The sequence below is a fragment of the Pungitius pungitius genome, chromosome 2, assembly GCF_949316345.1.
Source record: "Pungitius pungitius chromosome 2, fPunPun2.1, whole genome shotgun sequence".
Classification (NCBI taxonomy): domain Eukaryota; kingdom Metazoa; phylum Chordata; class Actinopteri; order Perciformes; family Gasterosteidae; genus Pungitius; species Pungitius pungitius.
Genome location: NC_084901.1, coordinates 18,442,216 through 18,462,832, shown reverse-complemented (window position 1 = coordinate 18,462,832; position 20,617 = coordinate 18,442,216). Strand labels below are relative to the sequence as shown.

At 47.4% G+C, this 20,617-nt stretch overlaps 2 protein-coding genes across 4 annotated transcripts; one reads left to right on the top strand and one right to left on the bottom strand.

The window, feature by feature from the left end:
• The first annotated feature begins 711 nt into the window (after positions 1-711).
• chic1 (cysteine-rich hydrophobic domain 1) lies at positions 712-5,977 on the top strand. Its single transcript, XM_037462177.2, has 6 exons — positions 712-935; positions 2,227-2,281; positions 3,262-3,417; positions 3,767-3,823; positions 4,353-4,412; positions 4,909-5,977. Exons 1-6 carry the CDS (start codon positions 790-792, stop codon positions 4,957-4,959), a joined length of 525 nt encoding a protein of 174 aa, XP_037318074.1. The 5' UTR covers positions 712-789; the 3' UTR covers positions 4,960-5,977.
• A 1,596-nt stretch (positions 5,978-7,573) lies between these two features.
• Positions 7,574-20,540, bottom strand: lnx2b (ligand of numb-protein X 2b). 3 transcript variants are annotated; one of them, XM_037461743.2, is made up of 10 exons: positions 20,177-20,540; positions 15,313-15,896; positions 14,269-14,462; positions 13,186-13,385; positions 11,735-12,166; positions 10,730-10,876; positions 9,734-9,908; positions 9,026-9,269; positions 8,763-8,921; positions 7,574-8,678 (listed from the first exon to the last, which is right to left on the bottom strand). In XM_037461743.2, the coding sequence occupies exons 2-10, from the start codon at positions 15,717-15,719 to the stop codon at positions 8,543-8,545; spliced, it is 2,094 nt and encodes a 697-aa protein (XP_037317640.1). In that variant the 5' UTR covers positions 15,720-15,896; positions 20,177-20,540; the 3' UTR covers positions 7,574-8,542. The 3 variants fall into 3 exon arrangements, with proteins under 3 accessions (XP_037317640.1, XP_037317642.1, XP_037317641.1); XM_037461745.2 differs by having other exon boundaries at positions 20,363-20,540; XM_037461744.2 differs by lacking the exon at positions 20,177-20,540 and adding an exon at positions 16,725-16,959.
• Positions 20,541-20,617: the final 77 nt, after the last annotated feature.

Here is a 20,617-nt window from a genome sequence, read left to right as displayed (position 1 = left end):
CCTTTTAGAAATTGACATCTCACAGAAAATGTATGCCTTTTATTTTCTTGCTGGTTTTAAATGTCTATTCCAGTGCTCCTCAAGATTACTTTACAAAAATACCCTATTCCCTGTTTAATTAAGCTAAAGATCTGTTGACATAGTTAAAAACTCTTTGTACACCTAACAGTAGGTTATTTCTCTCTAAAGTTAAAACAAATGCGTGTGGTGGTGACATGTGACGTCCATCTTTTTTTCATTTGGAAAATGCTCATTTACAGAATAACCACACTCCTTATCACATTCACACGAAGGGCCTTACTTTGGTACTTAAAAACGGCCAGGAATGAGTTAAACAACTGAAATGATCTTTTTGATTTATTCTTGTTCTTTTAGCTGTTGTAAGCATGCCACAACGGGTAGTAGGTTATTAGCAGGTGCATTTTGATTTAGTATTCAATGTAAGAGAATTGAGCCCTCATCGGCTCCATGGTGACCCATGTTTAAAGCTCCTGCACCTGTAGGTTGGGAAGCAGGTTCACGCTTATGGATCAAAGTGACCTAAACTCATTTTGTACTGAGCCTTCTCCTAACTTTCCCCCCCGTGTCCAAGTTAATTCTAAGAGCCCAAACTCCTGTATATGTTATATATTACACACAGACAAGATGCCGTGGGTCATTCGATTACTATCATCTACATATCCGACAATGCCTCATTAATATCCCGTGTGGTCGCTGGTCGTGTTCCGCTCCCGCAGATCGTCGCCGCTCGCGAACGTTCAGCCAGTGCGCGGTCCCGCGAGGGACGTCATGAGCGTCTTACTGCCCAACATGGCGGACTTTGATACCATTTATGAGTTGGAAGACGAAGAGGATGAGCGCGTAGCGAGCGAGGACCACCTGCCCAGATACTGCCAGGAGCCCGTGGTGATGCGAGGGGCCGGGCACATCACAGTGTAAGCAGAGTCGTGTTCGGCGCTCCCGTTCGCTCCGGCGGTCGCTTTGTCGTTCTGGCGTCTTCATCCTTTAGCCTGTTTAGCTAACCTGCTAGCCTAGCTAACGCTAGCTAACGTTAATGCTGAACACCACTAACGGTAGCTAACAGTTAGCCACACGCTCTGTCAGGTGGACCGCTGAGTTTATGGTGAACGCAAGCTGACATCATTTGGACATACACAAATGTTAACAGTTATTAATCCCCATGGCAACCACAGACTAAGTGGACGAGCAACCGATGTTCATTGGTATTCAAGTTCACAATGTGATGTTTTGTTAGCTAGGAAGACTGTGGTTCTACCGTTTGTCTCTGACCAGACAGAAAGTTAACGTTATCTTACCAAGTCATCACAATGTCACCCGCTCAATTATTATCTGGACGGTTTTTACTGCCAGTTTGACAATTATTTACACTGGGTGTCAGCTCCTTAACAACAATATATTCATCTTCATGGGGGGGGACTAACGTTAATTAGACCTTAAAGCGAGTTACCCCCTCCTCCTCTATGACGTCATGTCTAATTCAGAAAAAAGAAAAATGCTTCATCACTGTCATCATCATCAGATCCTCCCTAAAGGGAATCTAACTAGACAAAAACATTAGAAAGGAAGTTAACGCTACATGTTTAAATGTAGTAGCAGCGGTTACTGTATTGTTACTATATGGCTTTGACATCGCAAGGTAAGAAATCCAGATGTGAAAAATGTTCTGGTAAAGCTAAAAACAAGTAACAGCAATGTTGTCCACTTGAATTACTTTGCGCAATCACACTCGTGCACACATGTGTACACGCATATGAAGTTTACACCAAGTCTGCAGTTTTAACTGGGCATTGCTGTGAAAATACAGCATCGATGGCTGAAGTTTGTTTTGCTTAACCTAGTTTGTCATTTTTATTTATTTTTGGGGGGGTGTAAGTTGAAGTGATTTTACAGATAAATCCATTGTATTGCTTTGTTTGTCATATGAAAATAGTCATCTGGACACTGGCCTGTTAAGACTCCCTGGGAAGGAAAAGTATTTATTTTGCTCTCCTCTAGATGTGTGTGATGTCTTTCAATGTCAACTGAACTAACCTTTTAAAAAACGGCACAGTGTGTACATCACCATGCTATGTCTCATCAACGCACAATCAAACAACGTATTACTGCTTTGTATTATTTGTGATGTAACATGTATAAGCACATTTCTCCCCTTCTTTTCAGTTTTGCTTCTGTATAAATGCTCCCATTTTATTTGTCTAATTCCAGGTTTGGACTGAGCAACAGATTTGACACAGAATTTCCCTCTGTTCTCACGGGAAAGGTACAGTTGCTTTTGAGCTTTCTTGCACTTCATTGTTGCAAGCAGCTTTTTGTTCAATTCCAAGGGGGAAGAATTCAGCAGTTAAAACCACACCGAATCAGTTGTTCTTTTGGGCCTTTAATAGCCCTTACTTCCCCAAATCCCCCCCCCCCCCATTCCCGTCTCATTCAAACTTCTCAGAGAGGTTTTGATCTGATGCAGCTGCGTTTCAAGTAACGCACCACAGTGTATAGAAAAGAGCCTGAATGTGCTGCTGTCCAGCTCTGTCAATGAGTAAGCCGTCTATGGGGCTCAGTTGGCGGGGACCCCGGTGTTTTGGAGGGTCCAGCTCCTGGTGATAAAATAATGAAATGGAGACTCTGCTGTATACAAGAAAGGAAAGCTTCCTGGGTCGGACGCAGAAACACAAAAAGGCTGCAGGGGTAAGAGCAGGCCGAGGGAAGTGTGGGGCAATAAAAGGTACCTTGAGTATTGTGACCCAGGGTGACATGTGATGGATGAGGTCACAATTATGATGATTGAAGGGTGCAGATCAGGCCCCGCTGGGCTTTATTCTGAGGTCTTTGGCTGTTTGCAAAGAGACCTTTGCATCCTGTCATAAAAGATTACGACCCCTGTTTTATGGCGTACAGACTCTGCGAGGAATGAGCATCCATTCAAGTTGTTTGGCCGCCGCTGCCACAGGCTCTGGGCTTATCTCTCCTTTGAGTCCCTCTTTGCCTTGAACAGTCTGGAGCTCGGTTAGCGAATCAGCGGCCTACTATTGAGAGATCTCATCTCTGGACAACATCTGCAATTATCTACCTGTTGTTTTCTTCTGCTGAAGCTCTTTGATCTTTGTGCACAATTAGGAATATTTCATGTCAGCGCCGCTCACAGACACTTCCATTTTCTGATAATTCCCTCCACTGCATAGAGCCCCTAAAGGAGCTGTGTATTTTGGTATATGCACATCCAACTTTCCTCTCTTTTTATTCTAGGTAGCACCAGAAGAATTCAAAACCAGCGTCAGCAGGGTGAACGCTTGTTTAAAGAAGAACTTGCCGGTGAATGTGAAGTGGCTTCTTTGCGGCTGCATGTGCTGCTGCTGTACAGTAGGCTGCAGTCTGTGGCCCGTTATCTGCCTCAACAAGAGAGTAAGTTTCACACCTCCTGAGACGCACATTGGACAGTTTAACTCTCCCTCACATCAGCACTGATTACTCGGGGGCTGTAGTGAGTGTAGGGGGGTCATAACGACTCGCGCTCAGTTGGTGGCCCCGTGCAGAAGTACGTATTACGCTGCAGAGCTCCTCTCCTGCTCTGCTCAATGGTGGCGTGGCGTTTGGCGGCTGTGTTGCCACTCAGAATTGATGGCAACAAAGTGGAAATTACTAGCTGGTAAATTGGGAGTTCAGTCCATAAATCCGAACACTGTGAACTGTTAATGTTTTCATTTGACTGTTGAATATTCTGCTACATGCATTTTGTTTTCTATTCCAACAGACAAGACGGTCTATTCATAAATTGTTAGAGTGGGAGAATAACCGGTTATACCACAAGGTAAGGATGTCAAATCGTAGATTAGCACCTGTGTGAAAGTGCTCATTTGTCTGTGCCACTGTGCAGTGCAAGTTGACTATTATCCTGATGGATAATAACAATTAATCTGCCTTGTCAACTTCAACCTGCCACACAAGTCCCTTAAAGCTGAGTCAGAGCTGGTGCACGCGGTCTGAGGGGTCCGTGAGGTCAGCAGTAAAATCCTCTGTTAATTTTGTTTTGTCTCTCAGCAACAAATTACAGCTAGTAGCCGTGCAAAGGTATAAAGGAAGCTCTTCAGGGTGTCTGGCCACAGTTTGACCCCAGCGAGACCAGACAGCCCTGCTCCTAAATTCCCCCGACACAGAAGGAGAGATTTCAGACAGATTTCCCTTTGTTTCTCTCTCTCTCTCTGTGTGTGTGTGTGTGTGTGTGTGTGTGTGTGTGTGTGTGTGTGTGTGTGTGTGTGTGTGTGTGTGTGTGTGTGTGTGTGACACACAGGGAGGGAGATGTTCATTCATTGTGTCTGTGTGTTTTTTTTTGCTTTCAGCTGGGGCTGCACTGGAAACTCAGTAAACGGAAATGTGAAAGCAGTAATATGATGGAATATGTAAGTAGGCTGTCTCAACCAAACCCCTATGAATCACTTTGCATGTTAGGTAAACCGTGTTAGTGTATTCGTTTGTGATTTATCTGACTAAGTGAGCAATCATGTTCGAAAATGAGACTCCGAAACACAACATATTTACTTCATGCATTTTTCATGCATGCATTTTTGCTTGAAAAATTCCACTGTTACAGTTTTTCAAATAGTTGCAGATACGCTCTTAAGTTTCCTTTAGAACTTTACACTCTGTAGCAAATGATTTGGATATCCACATTAGTTTTAGGAAACACGGTTGCTTTATTACAGTTGTGTCTCTGTTGGTGCTGTTGACAGCAGATCGCACGGCTCTTTATCGGTAACTTCATTTAAAAGGACAGCACTCGTGAAATAAAGCATCATTGCAACGTTAAAACACATTTGATGCCAGTTGGTTTAATTAAACAACAATTTAAATTAAACCAATTTAACAATCATTTGTTTTGTATTTTTCTCCCTGTAGGTCATTGTTATAGATTTCTTACCCAAGTATCCTATATTCCGACCGGACTGAGGAGGCTCCCAAGAGAACGGACGCGTGGCCCTTGAATCTTGTCCTTAGTGCCTTGTATATACAGTTTGTGGGAATAAGGGTCTGCACCGGTGTGTCCCGGGACGACCCCGTACATCTCCCAGTACCTTGTACGTTAGAATTTGCAACACTGTCACTTTTGCTTTAGAGCAGATTTTGCACATTTACTCGACAGAACTGTACACCCCCCCCCCCTTTTGCACTTGATGTGTTTTTTGTTACATGTGACAAACAAGTGAAACTCTCAAAGTGCATTTAACCCCAAAGAAACCATCAGCTTCTCCCATGACACTAATCCCTTGCAAAGAATGTGATGCCTCCACCTTCCTTAACTGCCCTTGCCTTATGTATGTCTTTTCTTTTTTAGAAATAACTCGATGTGGGAAGGAGGGGCACCGGGTGATTCAACGAGTCGGTAGATTTAAAAGCTGCTTCTTGGTTTACTCTTTGAATCCAGTTCTTTGCAAGCAGATGGGATGGTTGAAATTGCCTAACGTACAGTGCGTCATCTAACTGTTATTTCTTTACATTTCACCCTCTGTACATGGGAACTAGCTCGTAAAATAACTTGACGTGTAAATACCATGTTAGAATAAGCTGTACAGTGGTTTGCCATTGTTTACATAAAGTTACGTAGCTCTTTTTTGCCAATATATTGCTGTACCATAGTTTTGATTAATGAAAGATGTCTAATGTACCTCTATAGTTTGTACGGACCTGTTTACCCTGTAAGCCATATAGTTACAATGTACACGATGCCACAGTTCGGACCAGATATTGCACTTGAGCCCAGTAGGAAGTCGGGAAGATTCCTCCACAGCGGCGTACGTTACCACGTGGTGTTTGCCAACCAAGATGATGTCCAATCGTTTGTCATCCATCCAACCTTTAACTTAGAAATGGTCGTATCTCTGTTATCCATTTGGAAGAGAACGATTTAAACTCTACTCTTCCACCACCCATTTAATAAAAAGTCGTTTCATCCCAACTCTGCATTTTATAGTTTTGTACTTTTGACTCTCCTGTGCTTGTGTTTGTGCCTCCTCTACGTCTACGTCACATGACGCATGGAGCAGATGGTGGTTCGGTTCCTGTCCTTCTGGCCGGTGTTAGTGTTATTTTGCTGAGTGTTAGTCAAGAGATTGCTGCTTTGCATTCGGGAATAGTTTGTGAGTCACAGACGGATTGAGAAATGCCTTCTTGCAACAAGGAGATTTGAAGTTACAATTCCTGTAAGTGTTCCTCATGGTGACCTCATCCCTACGGAGAGAAAATAAATAGTCCATTTTTAATTTTCTTTGCTTCTTTTTCCACTCATTTTGTTATACATCGTTGCTCTCGATGAACGATGGGTCATCTTAGTAAACACCGATCGTTGTCCACCAAAACCCTGCTGTGCCTATTTGTCATGTTTAACAAGGTGCTGAACCGTTAACTTTAACAAGACAGTTTGAAATTAGTCGACGCATTTATAAAACTGAGGAATGCCATTACAACAACTTACTGCTACTTTCTGACGTTATGGGTCAAGGGTCAGCGAATTCTGCGCCTCGTCTACTTTTATCTCTGCACAACCCCCGAATGCTGAAGCAGAGGCCTTCAGTCCGCCTGCTTTTATGGTCCTTTGTTTCCCTTTTCAGTCTCTCCCTGATTCGTTTTCAGCCACCTTTTACTGCTCCGGTGCTCCAATACTTTTTTCCTAATTCAGTACAATATATTAGATTTTTTGTTAGCTCAGGATTGCATCTAAAGAATAACTAAAAAATATTGTTTGAGAGACTTGTGAAGCTACTTTTACTTGAGTGTTCAATGTGGTTTTACTTGTTGTAAAATGTATCCTTTGATTTGTGAGATGGAATGATATTTTAAAGTGGTAAATTGTCTTGCAATATTAATTATATTGCTTGGTTTGTTTTGTTAATAGATATATATATTCTTAATTAATCCCCAGTGGGAAATATTTAGAATGTTTTTGAATATGCAGGAATTTTACTATGTAAGAGGACCTGCGTACTTCTTGCAATCGATGCGTCACGGGACACCGAGCAGAGTGTAACATTCCCATTTGTACACTTTATACTTTTAGAAAATTGTTTTTCGCATGATCAAACACGTGTTTTTGTGAACAGGAAAGGTCGTAAAAACATTACAGAGCCTGAGCCGACGGTTCCTTTGTAGCCACGCGGTGTGCAGGTTTGTCCTGTTTAATTCTGCGTGGAAGCAGCTTGTCTGCTGAGCAAATGTGTTGCAAATGTGGGACTGAATTAAGGAAAGACCCGAGTCCTTTCTGTACAGCTTCTGTCCACAAGGTGTCAGACCGAGCCGTGGACACACTGTACGGTTTGTTGGACATTTCTGTGTGGTAAATGTTTTCAATCCTTTGCACTCGTCCTGCAGTTCATAAATGCAATGTGTATTTTACCAGAGAACATGGCATGACTACTAAACCCCTCTGAACGGTCACAGAGGAGATCGAAACCAGCTCGTGAAGCGCAACTTCAACGTGTACGCTCCAGTTTCTTCACCATTTTGTTTTTTTCTTATCACAGACAATCGGAAATACTTCATCTCCTACACCACATAAACAGAAGCACAGTGTCATTTGTTATGACTTTATTGAGCAGAATAAAACAGGCCAATACACACATCACCAACTGTATACACTGTATTCCACTGCCAATCGCAAACAAATTTTGAATTATTCAATAAGTCTTGTCTCGAGTGATGCACAAGAAAGGCCACTGTGAGCGTGTTGACACATAAAAGGAACGAAGTAACACCGATTTATGTGAACAAATCTGTCCTTACGTTCGTGTCGTGAGAAGATTAATGACGGGAAACACGCTTTGGTACAGTGGAAATGTAAGGCAAGTATACATTCTGGTTTGTCCTTCAATATCTACAAGGCACACACCTATGGAAGCCATTTAGCATTATGCAATGCTTCTCAAGATCATCAGCTCACAGTTTTAAAACAACAATATAAAAGTCTATTTCCTAACGACTAAGAAAATGAACCAAAGGTTTCCACCCTGTTAAAACCAGAGTCGCTTCACGTAGCTGCAGCTTTTTTGCCTCGATTTGGACTCAATTTAACTTAATTTGTGTCATCATTCTGATGCACGTTTTAAAAGTTTAAAATTAAAAATAAATTCACACTAGAGGTACAAAAGCTACAGGAGAGGATGGTTGTTCCGTCTTTGGCATGAGTCCATACACCAGCAGCTATTTTAGTTCTACAAGTAGTCTACATACTTATACTTCATCTCAAATGTCTAGATACATCGTAAGCGCTACATCTCATCGTGGGACGGCGTTTACGTAAATCCCTCCGATGATGGCATTATTTAAAAGGAAAGCCCAAAAAAAAGAAGTACTCAGAAGAAGTCGTTTGTCCGTAGAACACAATTCACTGATTGTCGTCATCATCGTTGCACCCTGATCAATCCCATTTCGTGCAAACATCTGCTCTTTGAGTGTGCGAGGACACGGAGACAAACATCCTGCCGAGACTTAGAAAAAAGGGCGGAGGGGAGGGGGGGGAGGGGGAGGGGCGCGCTTTCGGCTACACGAGACTCCCGGGCCAGGACACCACCGTCAGCGTGACTTTGTTTTTCTGCAGCTTGAGCATGGGGATGAGGGAGGAGTTGTTCATTCCCACCGTGGTGGCGCCGTTCACCGCCACGATCTCATCGCCGCACCTGCAGGGAAGCACGGAGCGTTAAAACGTCAAGGAGGGACGAGACTTGGGAGGGGGGGGGGGGCACGTTTTGCGCTTCACTTACTTGAGGCGCCCGTCGAAGTGGGCGGGCGTGCCGGGCACGATGGTTTTGATGAAGAAAGGCTGCTGGCCGTGGCTCTCCTCGTAGCCGCCGACGATGCTGAAGCCCCAGCTCTCGTTGTTGGTCTTCTGCAGGACGATGTCCCGGCACCAGTGCATGGGACTGAGACGAGCCAAAGGTAAAGACAAAAAAATAAAATCAGTCGTCTCACGCATCCTAATGACCTCGAGCGCACTTGAAGCGGAGGAGCAGAGTCCGGGCCGTACCTCGGCAGCCCCAGCCAGCGGGTCCACAGCGGCGTCCAGTTGAGGGCGTCGTCCCGCGGGTCGTCCGCGGCGTCCTGTTGGTCCTGGCTGGCGGCCTCGGCGTCCTCCTCCAAGTCCTCCGAGAGGGTCTGGATGACGCGGAGTGCCACCTGGGACTGAGCCGTCTGAGTCTTGAGCGCAGAAACTGCCTCGTTGTAGGTCAACTGGGTCAGGTCCACGCCGTTGATGCTCAGCAGGACGTCGCCTGGGGAGACACACGCACCAAAGGTGGGACCAGAGGAGAAATACATTGTGTTTAGGAGGACCTCTGGTGTAAAAAAACAAGTGAAAGACACACACACACAAAAAAAGTCATTCTCTGATGGACGTGATGGAGATAAAAAGAGGGCACTTAATAAATGGTGTTAAAGTGTTCCAAATTATTCAAATATTCCCCACAAAATAAACACTTTTCCTGTGCATTTAGATTAGAGAATGCAACAGTTAGTTAATCAATTGTTCCGTTGATGGAAGGAAAAGTCCTAAGCAGAGTAAATATCTTTAGTCTGGCAAAATACACAAAAGATTAACAACAAAAGAATATATTTTTCACAATTTTATGGCATTCCTTTTATTGCCGCGATTCATAACATTACAAAGACAAACTGCAAAGTACAAAGCTTGCAGTAACAAATCCTTCTTCACACATGACCAGATGCCGCTTCGTACCTCTTTTGATGGTGCCGTCGCGGTGGAGGCAGCCGACAGGCTGCACACTCGTGATGTAAACGGGCAGACGGCTGCGGCAGTCCCTCCCCCCGGCGATGGTGATGCCCAGGGAGAGCCGAGGCTCCTTCTTCAGACTCACAGTCTTCTCCTGGCTGGAAAACCCGCCCGGGGGATCCTTCAGGGAGCAACGAGCGAGGGGAACCCCGGCGTAAAGTTAGCAGTTGTAACGTAATGCTGCCTCGTTCAAGAGGCCGTGACAGGATTAAACAAAATAAAATCAGTTTTATAGTATTTTGTTCGACAAATCACACACATTTTGGCCTCTGCAGGACTCTGGCGGAAGTGACTCCTACAACAAAACCACTAGTAGAAACAAATGTGAAGCATTTGAGAAGGAGCCGAGAGGTAAGGACAGCGCCAACGTGTGAGGATCAACACCGAGCTCTCGTAGTGGGAAAGATGTGTGGAAAATGACAGCTCCGGCTCGGCCCCCTTGTTTCTCCGTGGAGTCTGTGGACCCTTCAGAGGGGAAGCCCCCCCAGCAGGGATCCCATCCCCCAACCGCCCCCCCCAGCAAGACGAAGTGGCCCGACTCTCCAGGCGAAAGCTAACTGTTACTGGCTTTGATCCTCGGCCACCCGAAGCAGCGAGCTAAAAAAAAACAAGCCGGCGGCCCACAGCGGTCTAGAGAGCAGCACCCGGGGGCCTTTTGATCAGGCCAGAGGGCCAGAGGGCTTTCATCTCCGCTCAACGACGCAGGTGTCTGCTCTCAAAGCTTCTCACCCCCAACCAAGGGGGGGGAAGGGTTTCCTGGCGTTGTAATGTACAACCGAGTGTGACTGACAGGAGGAGCGTCGTGGGTTCGTGGCGTACAAAGGAGTCCAGTGGGGGGGGGGGGGGGGGGGGAAACAGCTGGCGGGGGTCAAAATAAACGTGGATTGAACGCTGGAGATGTGTTCGCTGGGTTGGCTCGGCGAGGACGGCGGCCGCCGTTACCTTCATGTAGGTGGACCGGCGCTTGAAGTACTGCGGCTCCGGCGCCCTCCTGTTGGCTCGGCCGTGCGGCGCCTCTCGGCCGCTCGCTCCGTCTTCCTGAGCGTCGGCAGGTCTCATCACCACGAAGTTCACGCGCACCTCACTCGCCTGGGTGCGCACGCCGACAGAAAATACATACACAAGGATTAATTATGGATGTAATGGTCACTCGCCCAGGTGTGGGATGATAAACATTTTCCAAGCCAGTTGTTAGATTGACAATCGACTTCATAATAATAATAATAATATTAATAAATTTTTATCCCGCTGGAAGTGGAGTCTATGGAGATTTTGACCATTCTTCCACTTCTACCTGAGCAAAACATCTGGTCAACAACCACCCAAAGATTCAGGTCGTTTTCTGTTGCCATTCATGGTCCCCAGTGGATTTCTTTATTGGATCTGGTGACCCTGTGACATCTGCCTTTGCTGCCACTATCGGGCCAAAACATCATGTAAATGGGCACATTTGTTGGGTAAGCTCGTGAGAGATCAATTTTGTTCGCTTTGTATTGAGGCCGAGGCATTTTCTATCTACCTCACAGGGGTAAAATCAGCAGTCCGACTGCTTGGAGTATTCGTTGGTCAGCATCTTGTTTGCTCTTATTGATCACTTTCGCATAATGTGATGAATGATGCAACTTCTTGTGCGTTTTTAATGTTAGACCATTGCAAACATATTTGATGGCAAATTGGCATTCAGGTGCTTGTGAGCTGACGGTTGGAAAAATTATTGCAGCGGAATCATCTTTTTATGATCTATATCCACATATTCACATAGGATTTTTGGAATGCCCACGTTTGCATACGGTGTGTTTTCTTTGTTTCTCAACCTCAGTTTCATTTAAAATAAGTTTGAAAAAAGTCCATTGGTACAATACCGTGCCAACCAAGTAACTGTAACTCTCTAAATGTACCAACACAACATCTACATTACATACACAACTATACAGTATTTCACTCTACCTGTATGATCTGGGCAGCGCTCTCCGGTGTACCGTGCCTCAGGTCATGTCCGTTGATGGCCAACACCTTGTCGTTGTTCCTCAGCTTTCCATCTTTGGCTGCCAGACCACCCGACAGCAGGTCCAGGATGAAGACCCCGCTCTCCTCCGATTTGCGGATGAGTTTGATGCCGAGCGGTTCGGTGCGCAGGCTCTTCATCAGCGTCACCTGGAGGACCGCGCCGGGGTTTGGATTGGAGGGGGCGTTGCCGTGGGGACTGGGAGAGGGCTGCGGGGCGGCGGGAGCGGGGCAGGAGGAGGCGTGATGGTCGGACTGTCGATCCCTCGACTTGAACCCTTTCTCCTGCATGACGGTGAGCCGGAGGAGGGAAGGCTGGCGGAGCGCCGCGATGGCTCGGGCGTGCGGGACGGAAGCCAGACTGACATCGTTCACCTGGAGACACGACGCCACGGAGACAAGAGGCCACGGGTCAGTGCGACTGCGGCCTGGAACAAGTAGTGCTTTCAAGCTGACACCACAGAAAGATTATGTTCGTTTTTGTGACTTTATTTCAATTTCTGGCGTCCAACATGTCTGACCTCTATATGTAACTGTATTTCCTGCATCAGAATGAACAGAACAAATCAAAGCTACAATGTATCAACAGCTCCCACGTTCTGTTCTCTAAAATAACATGTCAAAAATATACATTTGCCTAAAACAACTAATGTAAAATTAAGCCTTTATCAAAACCTATACATGGATTGAGGGGAAGAGGATCTATTTACACCCTCCAGCTTTCCACAAAGCCAAAAAAACGTAATCTGCAGCTAATGTTTCACACCGGCATTTTGGATAGAAGGTTTTTGTCTTCATTCGACTTTGGGATTGGTTGGCTCTGGAGGAAAAGCAACATTTAGGAGGAGGTCCGTTTACGGTGATACCACATTCCAGGAGAACCCGGCGGGTCGACACACGATCAGGGAGGACGAGGTTGTTATGAGGAACTTCAGGGGGGGGGGGGGGTATTCTGCCCTTCCATTCTCCTCTGAGGAAACCAGAAGTGTTTGAACATGTCAGGACTCCAGGTAACTACTTGGAAAAGTTAAGACTTGTCGGCATCTGGCATACGGGGGGGATTAAAGCAATAAACGCCGGGTGTAGACAGGAAGCAAGGGCCGGCGAAGAACCCGTTCAACTGTGGAGCGGATCCGAATCGGAGGACAGATCCAAGGCGGCGTCGTTCGCTAGGAGGTGTGCCCTCTCAGTCACAAGTCCAACCAGCGACGACGACGACAACAACAACAAACCAGGCCAAGCTGCCTACGCACGTTCAACCCCGGGAATATTTACCACGCCTCGTTACCACGGCGCTAGAACTCGTTTTTCTCGAATGTCCGCTTGAATGACGCGTCTGACCTCCCCGCGTTGGGTGTGCAGAGGGGAGGCGTGACTCTCTGAGCCGCTCTCACCTCCAAGATGTGGTCCCCCGGGGCCAGCCGGCCGTCGGCGGCCGCCAGCGTGTCTCGGACGACCTCCTGGATGACTATGTTCCCCAGCGGTGTGTCCTTCCCCCCCACGATGCGGAGGCCCAGGTCCTCCTCCGGCTCCCCTCTCAACAGCTCCACCACGATGGCCTCGGCCACCAGGCTGGACCGCAGGGGGGCGTTGTCTGGAGGGAACAAACACAGCTGCTTGTTACGGGTCCACGGAGCAGATGGTCGCACAGAGCCCCCCCCCCCTCGCCCCCCCCCCGCTTCACAGACACACTGACTCCTTAGACTCCTAAAACACTCACTGCTGTACGAGCGCACGGCGTCCCCATTTCTTTATTTTATTAGGTTAACGAACGTGAGCCTTTCAAAGACTCACGTTCGCTAACCAAATAAAACCAAAGTGGTTTGGCTGTTTGACGTCATGAAGCCATTCTCTTTGTCACATAATAAACTCTCGAACACACCAAGGATATCAACCTCGGTATTGACCGGAATGAACAGGAAGATATTTTATACCAGTTAACTTGAATCTTTTTAGTACCACAAACAGTAAAACGGCATAAAGTCTATATAAAAAATATATATGCCAACAGCCAACAGGAGTCATAGGATTAAAACTGTGATTCTGATGACACCAAAAGGCAAACTTTCCTGCGGACACTGATTGCCAGTTGCCTGGCAACAAGGTGTTTTGGGGATTTTGCCCTTGGCCCTGGCTTGCAGGGTGCTTCAGAGGAGATGACACCATATGTGAGCTAGTTCACAATCTGACGACCTGGCTGATGATTCACTTGTGACGGACTCGGAAAAAAAAAACCCTTGAGGCTGAAACATCACCAATTCCTGTCTGTGTGTCTCGACCAGCACCCAATGATCTAAGATTGGCCTAGAGTTTACTCCCATTGCAGATCATTTACATGAAGGTGGTTTAATTTGTCTGTACAAAGAAAACAGAAAGCTGCTTGCTGTCGTGCTGCAGCACAAACTGAAAACAGAGAGTGGACGATACGGTGGCTGTAAGTAAGATAAACATTTTTATTTTAAAATAAGAGTTCATACCATCCTCACTCTCTTCATAGGCGGGATTAATCAGCCCGGGCTCAGGCGGATCTCTGGTGGGATTTCGGGACTGTGTTGCTGAATGTTTGGCATCGCCAGAAGTCTCCCCGTCGCCCTTACGCCCCTTCAGCTCGTTCCACGAGGGCCTCTTCCTCTTCTCCGCTTCCTCCCTCAGTCTTCTAAAGACAGGACATCTGAGGCGAGATGGGGAAAAAGGAGGAAACCGGTAAAGAGAATGACGTAGCTGATAACTGACCAGTGATTTTAAACACGCGATATTTATCAGAAGGGGAAAGTGTCGGATACAAAGAAACTGAGGTTGAGAAAGCTTTTTGAGAGGATGCAGAAGAGACCATTTATGCACAGGATTCAGAGGGGGAGCACAATGCAGATGAGCGGACGGTTCTGCTGCATTGCAGGGTGTCCGGTGGAGACAGGTGGAGTCTGATTAAGTCAGTCAGAGTGCTGGGACTGCTGCTCGCTCCTCACGCCTGAACTTTGTCTCCTGGTTGTTTGCACAGAGAGGCTGCAGCAGCACCATCCGCCACCCACGAGCCGCCTGCGTCACGGCCCCCGGGATGATAAGCACCACACCGGCCACGTGACAAACAAGTGGACTGACCCGCAGGCCTCCTGGAGCTCAATCATTAGTGGTTCCTGAGCTACCAGGTAGGAGGAAAACAGTCTTTGAGAAGGACATGACTGACACGTTAGATCCTATGTTAGCGGTGGGCAGAATGTTTATGTGAGTTGGACATTCTTCCAACTCTGAAGGCAAGTTGGGAAGCACACTAGTCAGCTTTTTGCTGAGTGAGAGAACATTGATAGGTCTCTCGCAGAAGTATACGCAAGTCATCTTTACGCTTCAATTAAAAACACAAGATATAATTGATCACGTGTTGTTTTAGGTAAAGAGGGGATTAGTTATTCGGCCTTCCTATCCACAATAACACACCCTGTCTTTGTCAGCCTTGTCAAAGGTCTGTCCCATCTCCACTGAAACTGGAGCCGTGACCTCGCAGCGTCCCACCGGGGGAGTCTCACCTGTGGTGCAGGTGAGGCTGCAGCTCGCAGCGCTGCATCTGCTGCTGACACTCTGCCGAGTGGGGGCACGCCACGCTCAGCTTGTCCAGCAGGTTCCTGACCAGCAGGCTGGAGGGACGGCACTGGTGCAGCTGCAGCCGCAGGCGGTCCACGGGGCAGAAGTCCTGCTCCTTCAGGAAGCTGCTCAGGCAGTGAAAGCAGTACGTGTGGCCGCACGGCGTGTCCATAGGCCGGAGGAGGGGCTGCAGGCAGATGTGGCAGATGAGCTCGTCGTCCACCTCGTCCTGGTACTCGTACAGGTGGCAGTCCGAGCCCTCGTGCTGCTGGCCGCACTCCTTGCACACCCGCGCCCACGAAAGGCCCGCCGCGCCCACGCCGCACGCCACTTTGGTGTCCGTCGTAGCCATCGGCGGGAGGAGGTCGGTCCGGACTACTCTGGAAATGGTCAGCAGCCGTTTATATCCTCAAAAAATAAAATCGCGTCAGGTGGCACGTCTACGTCCGCATGTCCGAATCCATTCAAGCTGTGAGAATGAAGCGATGATCCGGAGTCGACAGTCTTCCTGTCTTCATTTTGGGTTTTTCTGTTGAAGGAGAAACACGGTAAGGTTGAGTGCGAGTGCCAAATTTGGGACTTCCTACCGGCTAGCTGCACAGGAAATGACAAATCCGCACAGCAGAAGCAATATGGCAGTGGGCCGCAGCTGCTTCCCTTCAGCCGACTTCCTGAGGGACAAAAGGAATTCTCCCCTCAGCTAAAAGTCAGCAGGCTTCACACTGAAAGAGGCTAAACTCTGTGAAATGAGGCAAGAGAAAAACGGACTAAAGTCAAACCCTTGCTAATGTGAGGGAACAAAGGCATGGCACTACACCCGAGTAAGAATGAACCGGGCAGAAATGAAACCCCCATCGCTAATGACCCCTGGCGCCCATTCGGCAGCAGTCTCCATCTCTTTGTACGGCTCCTAATCTCCTTTAGTTCTCTCATGAGGAGAAAGCTGATTAGAATCACATTCTTTGGAGAAACCACAATTATGAATTAAAACACCCACTAAATAGACACATAAAGTGTCCCAATACATTGAGTTACATCCCATAAAATCTAGCTCGTAAGAGGAATCGCAGCCATTAAAACCACTCGAGTATGGATTTGTTAACTGCTGACTACGGCTGGGAGCAAAAAATGCCATTTGGTTGTGATTAGTAGCTTTGATACAGCAGGATATATGCACCTCTAAGACATCTAAAGAGTTTGGTGCTGAACCCCTCTACAAGCATGGTCCAGAAATAAAATCACCTTCAGATGCATGATTTTGACCCAAAACACAAAGCAGTACTGAAAGATATTATCTGGCACATTTCCACACATACGCAAAAAGAAAAGAAAAACAAAGCGACCACGATGAACTCACCATATTTACTTTCCTTTCTCTACACAAAAACCGATCCAAGGTCTCAGGCACAAAGAGACGTCTTCATCCTAACACATCCAACGCTAACCGCCTCAGAGCGACCCACCCGAGATGAGATCTTTGTTGTCAAGCGCCGAGCAGCCAGCGCACGCAAACACCAGACTCCTACCTCGCAGCCGCCTGAAGCCTGAATGAAACCAGAGCCCTGCCTCCCCAGCAGCACACCGTCACAATAATCCATGTGTGTGTGTACACACACACACACTTATGTGCACACGCTGGGATGTCTATTGGCTATGACTGCACCGATGTGAGTAATGCAGTGGGGAAATTGGTGTAACTAGGCAGAGTGAAAGGAAAGTGTGTGTGTGTGTGTGTGTACACACACACAACTCGGACTGCTGACGTTGCACTACCACAGGTGAAGTCCTGTGAGGAGCCGGACGACTGACTGAACACTCCTGGAGATGTGCGCGTCTCTTTGTCTCCGTACAGGTGATACCTCGTCTCGTGATGGATCGGGGGGAGGGGGGCGAGGCGGGGTTAGGGGGGGGGGGGGGGGGGGGTCACGCAGCACGGTTGGAACACGGCTGTGCTCCACTTATTTAGAAATCAAACAACGACGTGGCGCAAGAGTGTGGAACTATAAAAGATAAACCCCACAACGCACTTTCCTCCAAATGCCTCGCCGCCCTCCTGCCGAGCGGTCGGCTGGTTCTTGTCAACGAGACGCTTTCACATCCCCTCGTATTCCAAGGAGCGTCATTTGCTTTGTGAGGAAGTGGCGCGCAGTCACGTCTTCTTTAGAGCAGAGGTCACCTCCGCAGGAAGACAGGCGGCGACCCTGGAGATTACTGGTGGCCTCCTGCTCGCCGCGTCTGGAGAAGGCTGCCCGTCGCTTCCTCACCGACGCGCCAGTGAACACGCCGGCCTTGCTCAAGGGCGCGCCGCCACGCCGATAGACGTCCTTCTTCTAGGCCCTCCGTGTGAAACAGTTCGGTCAATCGATGAGTTGATTTACTATTTAGAGCCTTTGCCTTTTCATTATTTCCGATTATTTTCTAGTATTTCCTAAGTAGACTAAATTATTAACTAGTAAATTAAAAACAAACCAACTAATCATCAATTACAGCCCTCCAAAACTGTTAAGAAACATTTTAAAAGTTTCCCTGAGAGTTTATACCACCATTAATCAACCTTAACATCACAAGTACATGTATTTAATCCTAATCCTGCTCAACGGCAAGAAAATGAATTCACCGGAATCCCACACGTAAGGAAACATGTTCAGACTATTGTTAAAGTTCATGTGTGTGAAACCAACACAGCGGAACAGGAAAACAACAACAACAACAACCAAAGCGCCTCAATACCACCAGCAACGCAAACGCTTGATCCAAACCAAATGGCTCGTAATCATGTGACGGTCTAAGCTCCCGCGGGGAAATGTCTGTGGCCCCGCAGTGTCCTCCACTCCCCTCCCCCCTCCCCCCCGCAGAGGATTACAGGAGGCGGCGTTCCCTCGAAGCTGAGCCCGAAATCACTCGCGGGTGAGTCACATGTGCCACCCGGGCCACACCCTGGACGGGCGCAGGTGAAGCGTCGCCAAACAAATCCTTCCTCCAGGAGACCACGAGACAGGAGGTGTGTCTCCGTGTTACACCATGGTCTGGTTCTAGTGACGTACGGGAATTAGTGCATGAGCCACGTGAAAGGGAAAAGGAATCATATGGTTACCCAGAGGCGAATAGGACTTAATCATTACTGTGTAGGACATGAATCAAGATCAAAAGCTAGGATTCATTACATCAGAGTAAAGGGCTGCATCACACAACCCACCGTCCAACAACGCCACGACGCAAAGACACCCTGTGACGGCCCTCCGTGGACGGACCTCCACCTGTAGGAGACCCGTGGGTGGAGATCCGGCTCACCGGGCAAGTTTTGATACCACACTGGCCTCTTTTTAGTTAAAACTCATGTGTGGTCTCCGCTCCTTTGTCCGACCCGGGTTGTGACCAATTGGGGGGCTTGTTTGGGATCAAAAGATCCACTTTGGCGAGAGGAAGTCCAGGCATGGTGTTCGTTCGGGACTGGTGTGGTTTGCGGCGTTACCAAGTCCCGTGACTCTGGGGGTTTGATAGAGTTTTGGGTTCTTCTGATGCAGAGCAGTATTCTACTCTTTGTTCAATGTTACTCCATTGTGCATTTGAGTTTAAAGTGTCTTTTGGGTTGTTTAAGTTCTCCCTCTTTTGGTTTGTGGCAACGTGACATCTCAAAGTGACAATAAAAGCGCCAAGAATCGTCCTCTAGATCACGTTAGCTGTAGGTCAGATGTTTGAGATCCTTTGGGAGTGTCGAGTGGTTGACCTCAACTCCAACTACAGTCTCGTCGCATTGCCCCACTTGTGTGTTTTTTTGCTTTGCCATTAACTACCACAACCTTGATTGTCCCCCCCCCGCTCGCTCAAAGATGCTTCCTCCAAATCCCACGTTTCTGGTTATTTTAAACTCTTGTGTGGTCTTTCGTCTATCTCGCTTGGACTTCATAATGACCGGCTTAAAATAAGAAAATAAATCAGTTCTAAAGATGGTGATGCAACTGGACTAAAATAGTACACGAGTATAAAAGGAATAAAGTGCGTTTGAAGACTGATCTTTGAAGTAACTGCAGCCGCACGCAACTACTACAAATATGGCCCATTTTAACATTTGTGCCTTTTATTTACTAAAGTAAAATAACTAAGTGACCATGGTATGATGGTAATAATGGAAATAACGGTTACTGTCGATATAATCTAAAGGATGTATTTGATTGTTACATGTCACATGTTATACAATGTTGCTTGACTGTATATTTCCACATTTGATAAACATACAATAAAAGTATCATTGCTTAAATATAACAGTGTGCTACATAAACAGACTTTGACCTTTCTACCATTTTGACACAAATCCCCACCATCACGGCTTCTCATTTGTCATCAACTACTAGTTTTATTTATAGAAATAACTGTGTGTGTGTGTGTGTGTTTTCCCTCCCCCCTCTCCCCCCTCTCCGGACTGCTGCTTCGATCCCAGTCACTCGCACCACGACGTGACGTACCGGACGGACCGAGCGGACCGGAGAGGTGCTCCCGGTGAGCCGGAACCTGGTCGCGTGGCCCGGTGTCACGGTTTTTTTTTTTTCTTTGTTTTTTTTTTTAAACACCCGACGTGGCTTCGGCTTCACCTTCACGAGGCGCTGCGCACCTTGTGGGCGGCGCCTCACTTTCCCCACCGATACATCTGTATTACATTAAACACGAGGTTTGGGTTTTTTGTTTTCGTTCTTTGTAAAACACACACATACACACACACACACACACACACAAGATATAAAAGCAGCCGTGTTTTCCCCGGTAAAACAACCGGACGGAATCCGCCCGAGAGCAGCCCGAAACTCTCCTTACCTGCGCGTGAAGGTTGTCTCCCGGAAGCGGCTAGTTAGCTAAACGCTGCTCGCCCCGCTAGCTCCGACGCGACGGAACACCGCCGAACTCGGACGGATCTAAAGCGAACACCGCGTCAAAGACGCCGCGCCGTCTTTCTTCGCCCGAAAGGGGAACCGCGGGCGTTGGTTTAATCGTTTCATTTACCGCATTTGCCGTCCTCGTCCCCGATGTCCCCCCCAGGTGTGGCTCTAACCTGCCGGAGAGGACTGGGCGACTTTCCCAGTTTCGAGCAAACACACTTGGAAGCCAAAAAAAGAGAAAGGCAGTTGAGTAGCACAGGAAGAAGTGCGCGCAGGTGAACACACCGTGCAGCCGAGTGCACGTGTCCGTACACCACGCGTTTTATCTCGAATGTACACGCAAACCGTTGCGGTTTAAATAAATTGCATTTATGTTTGC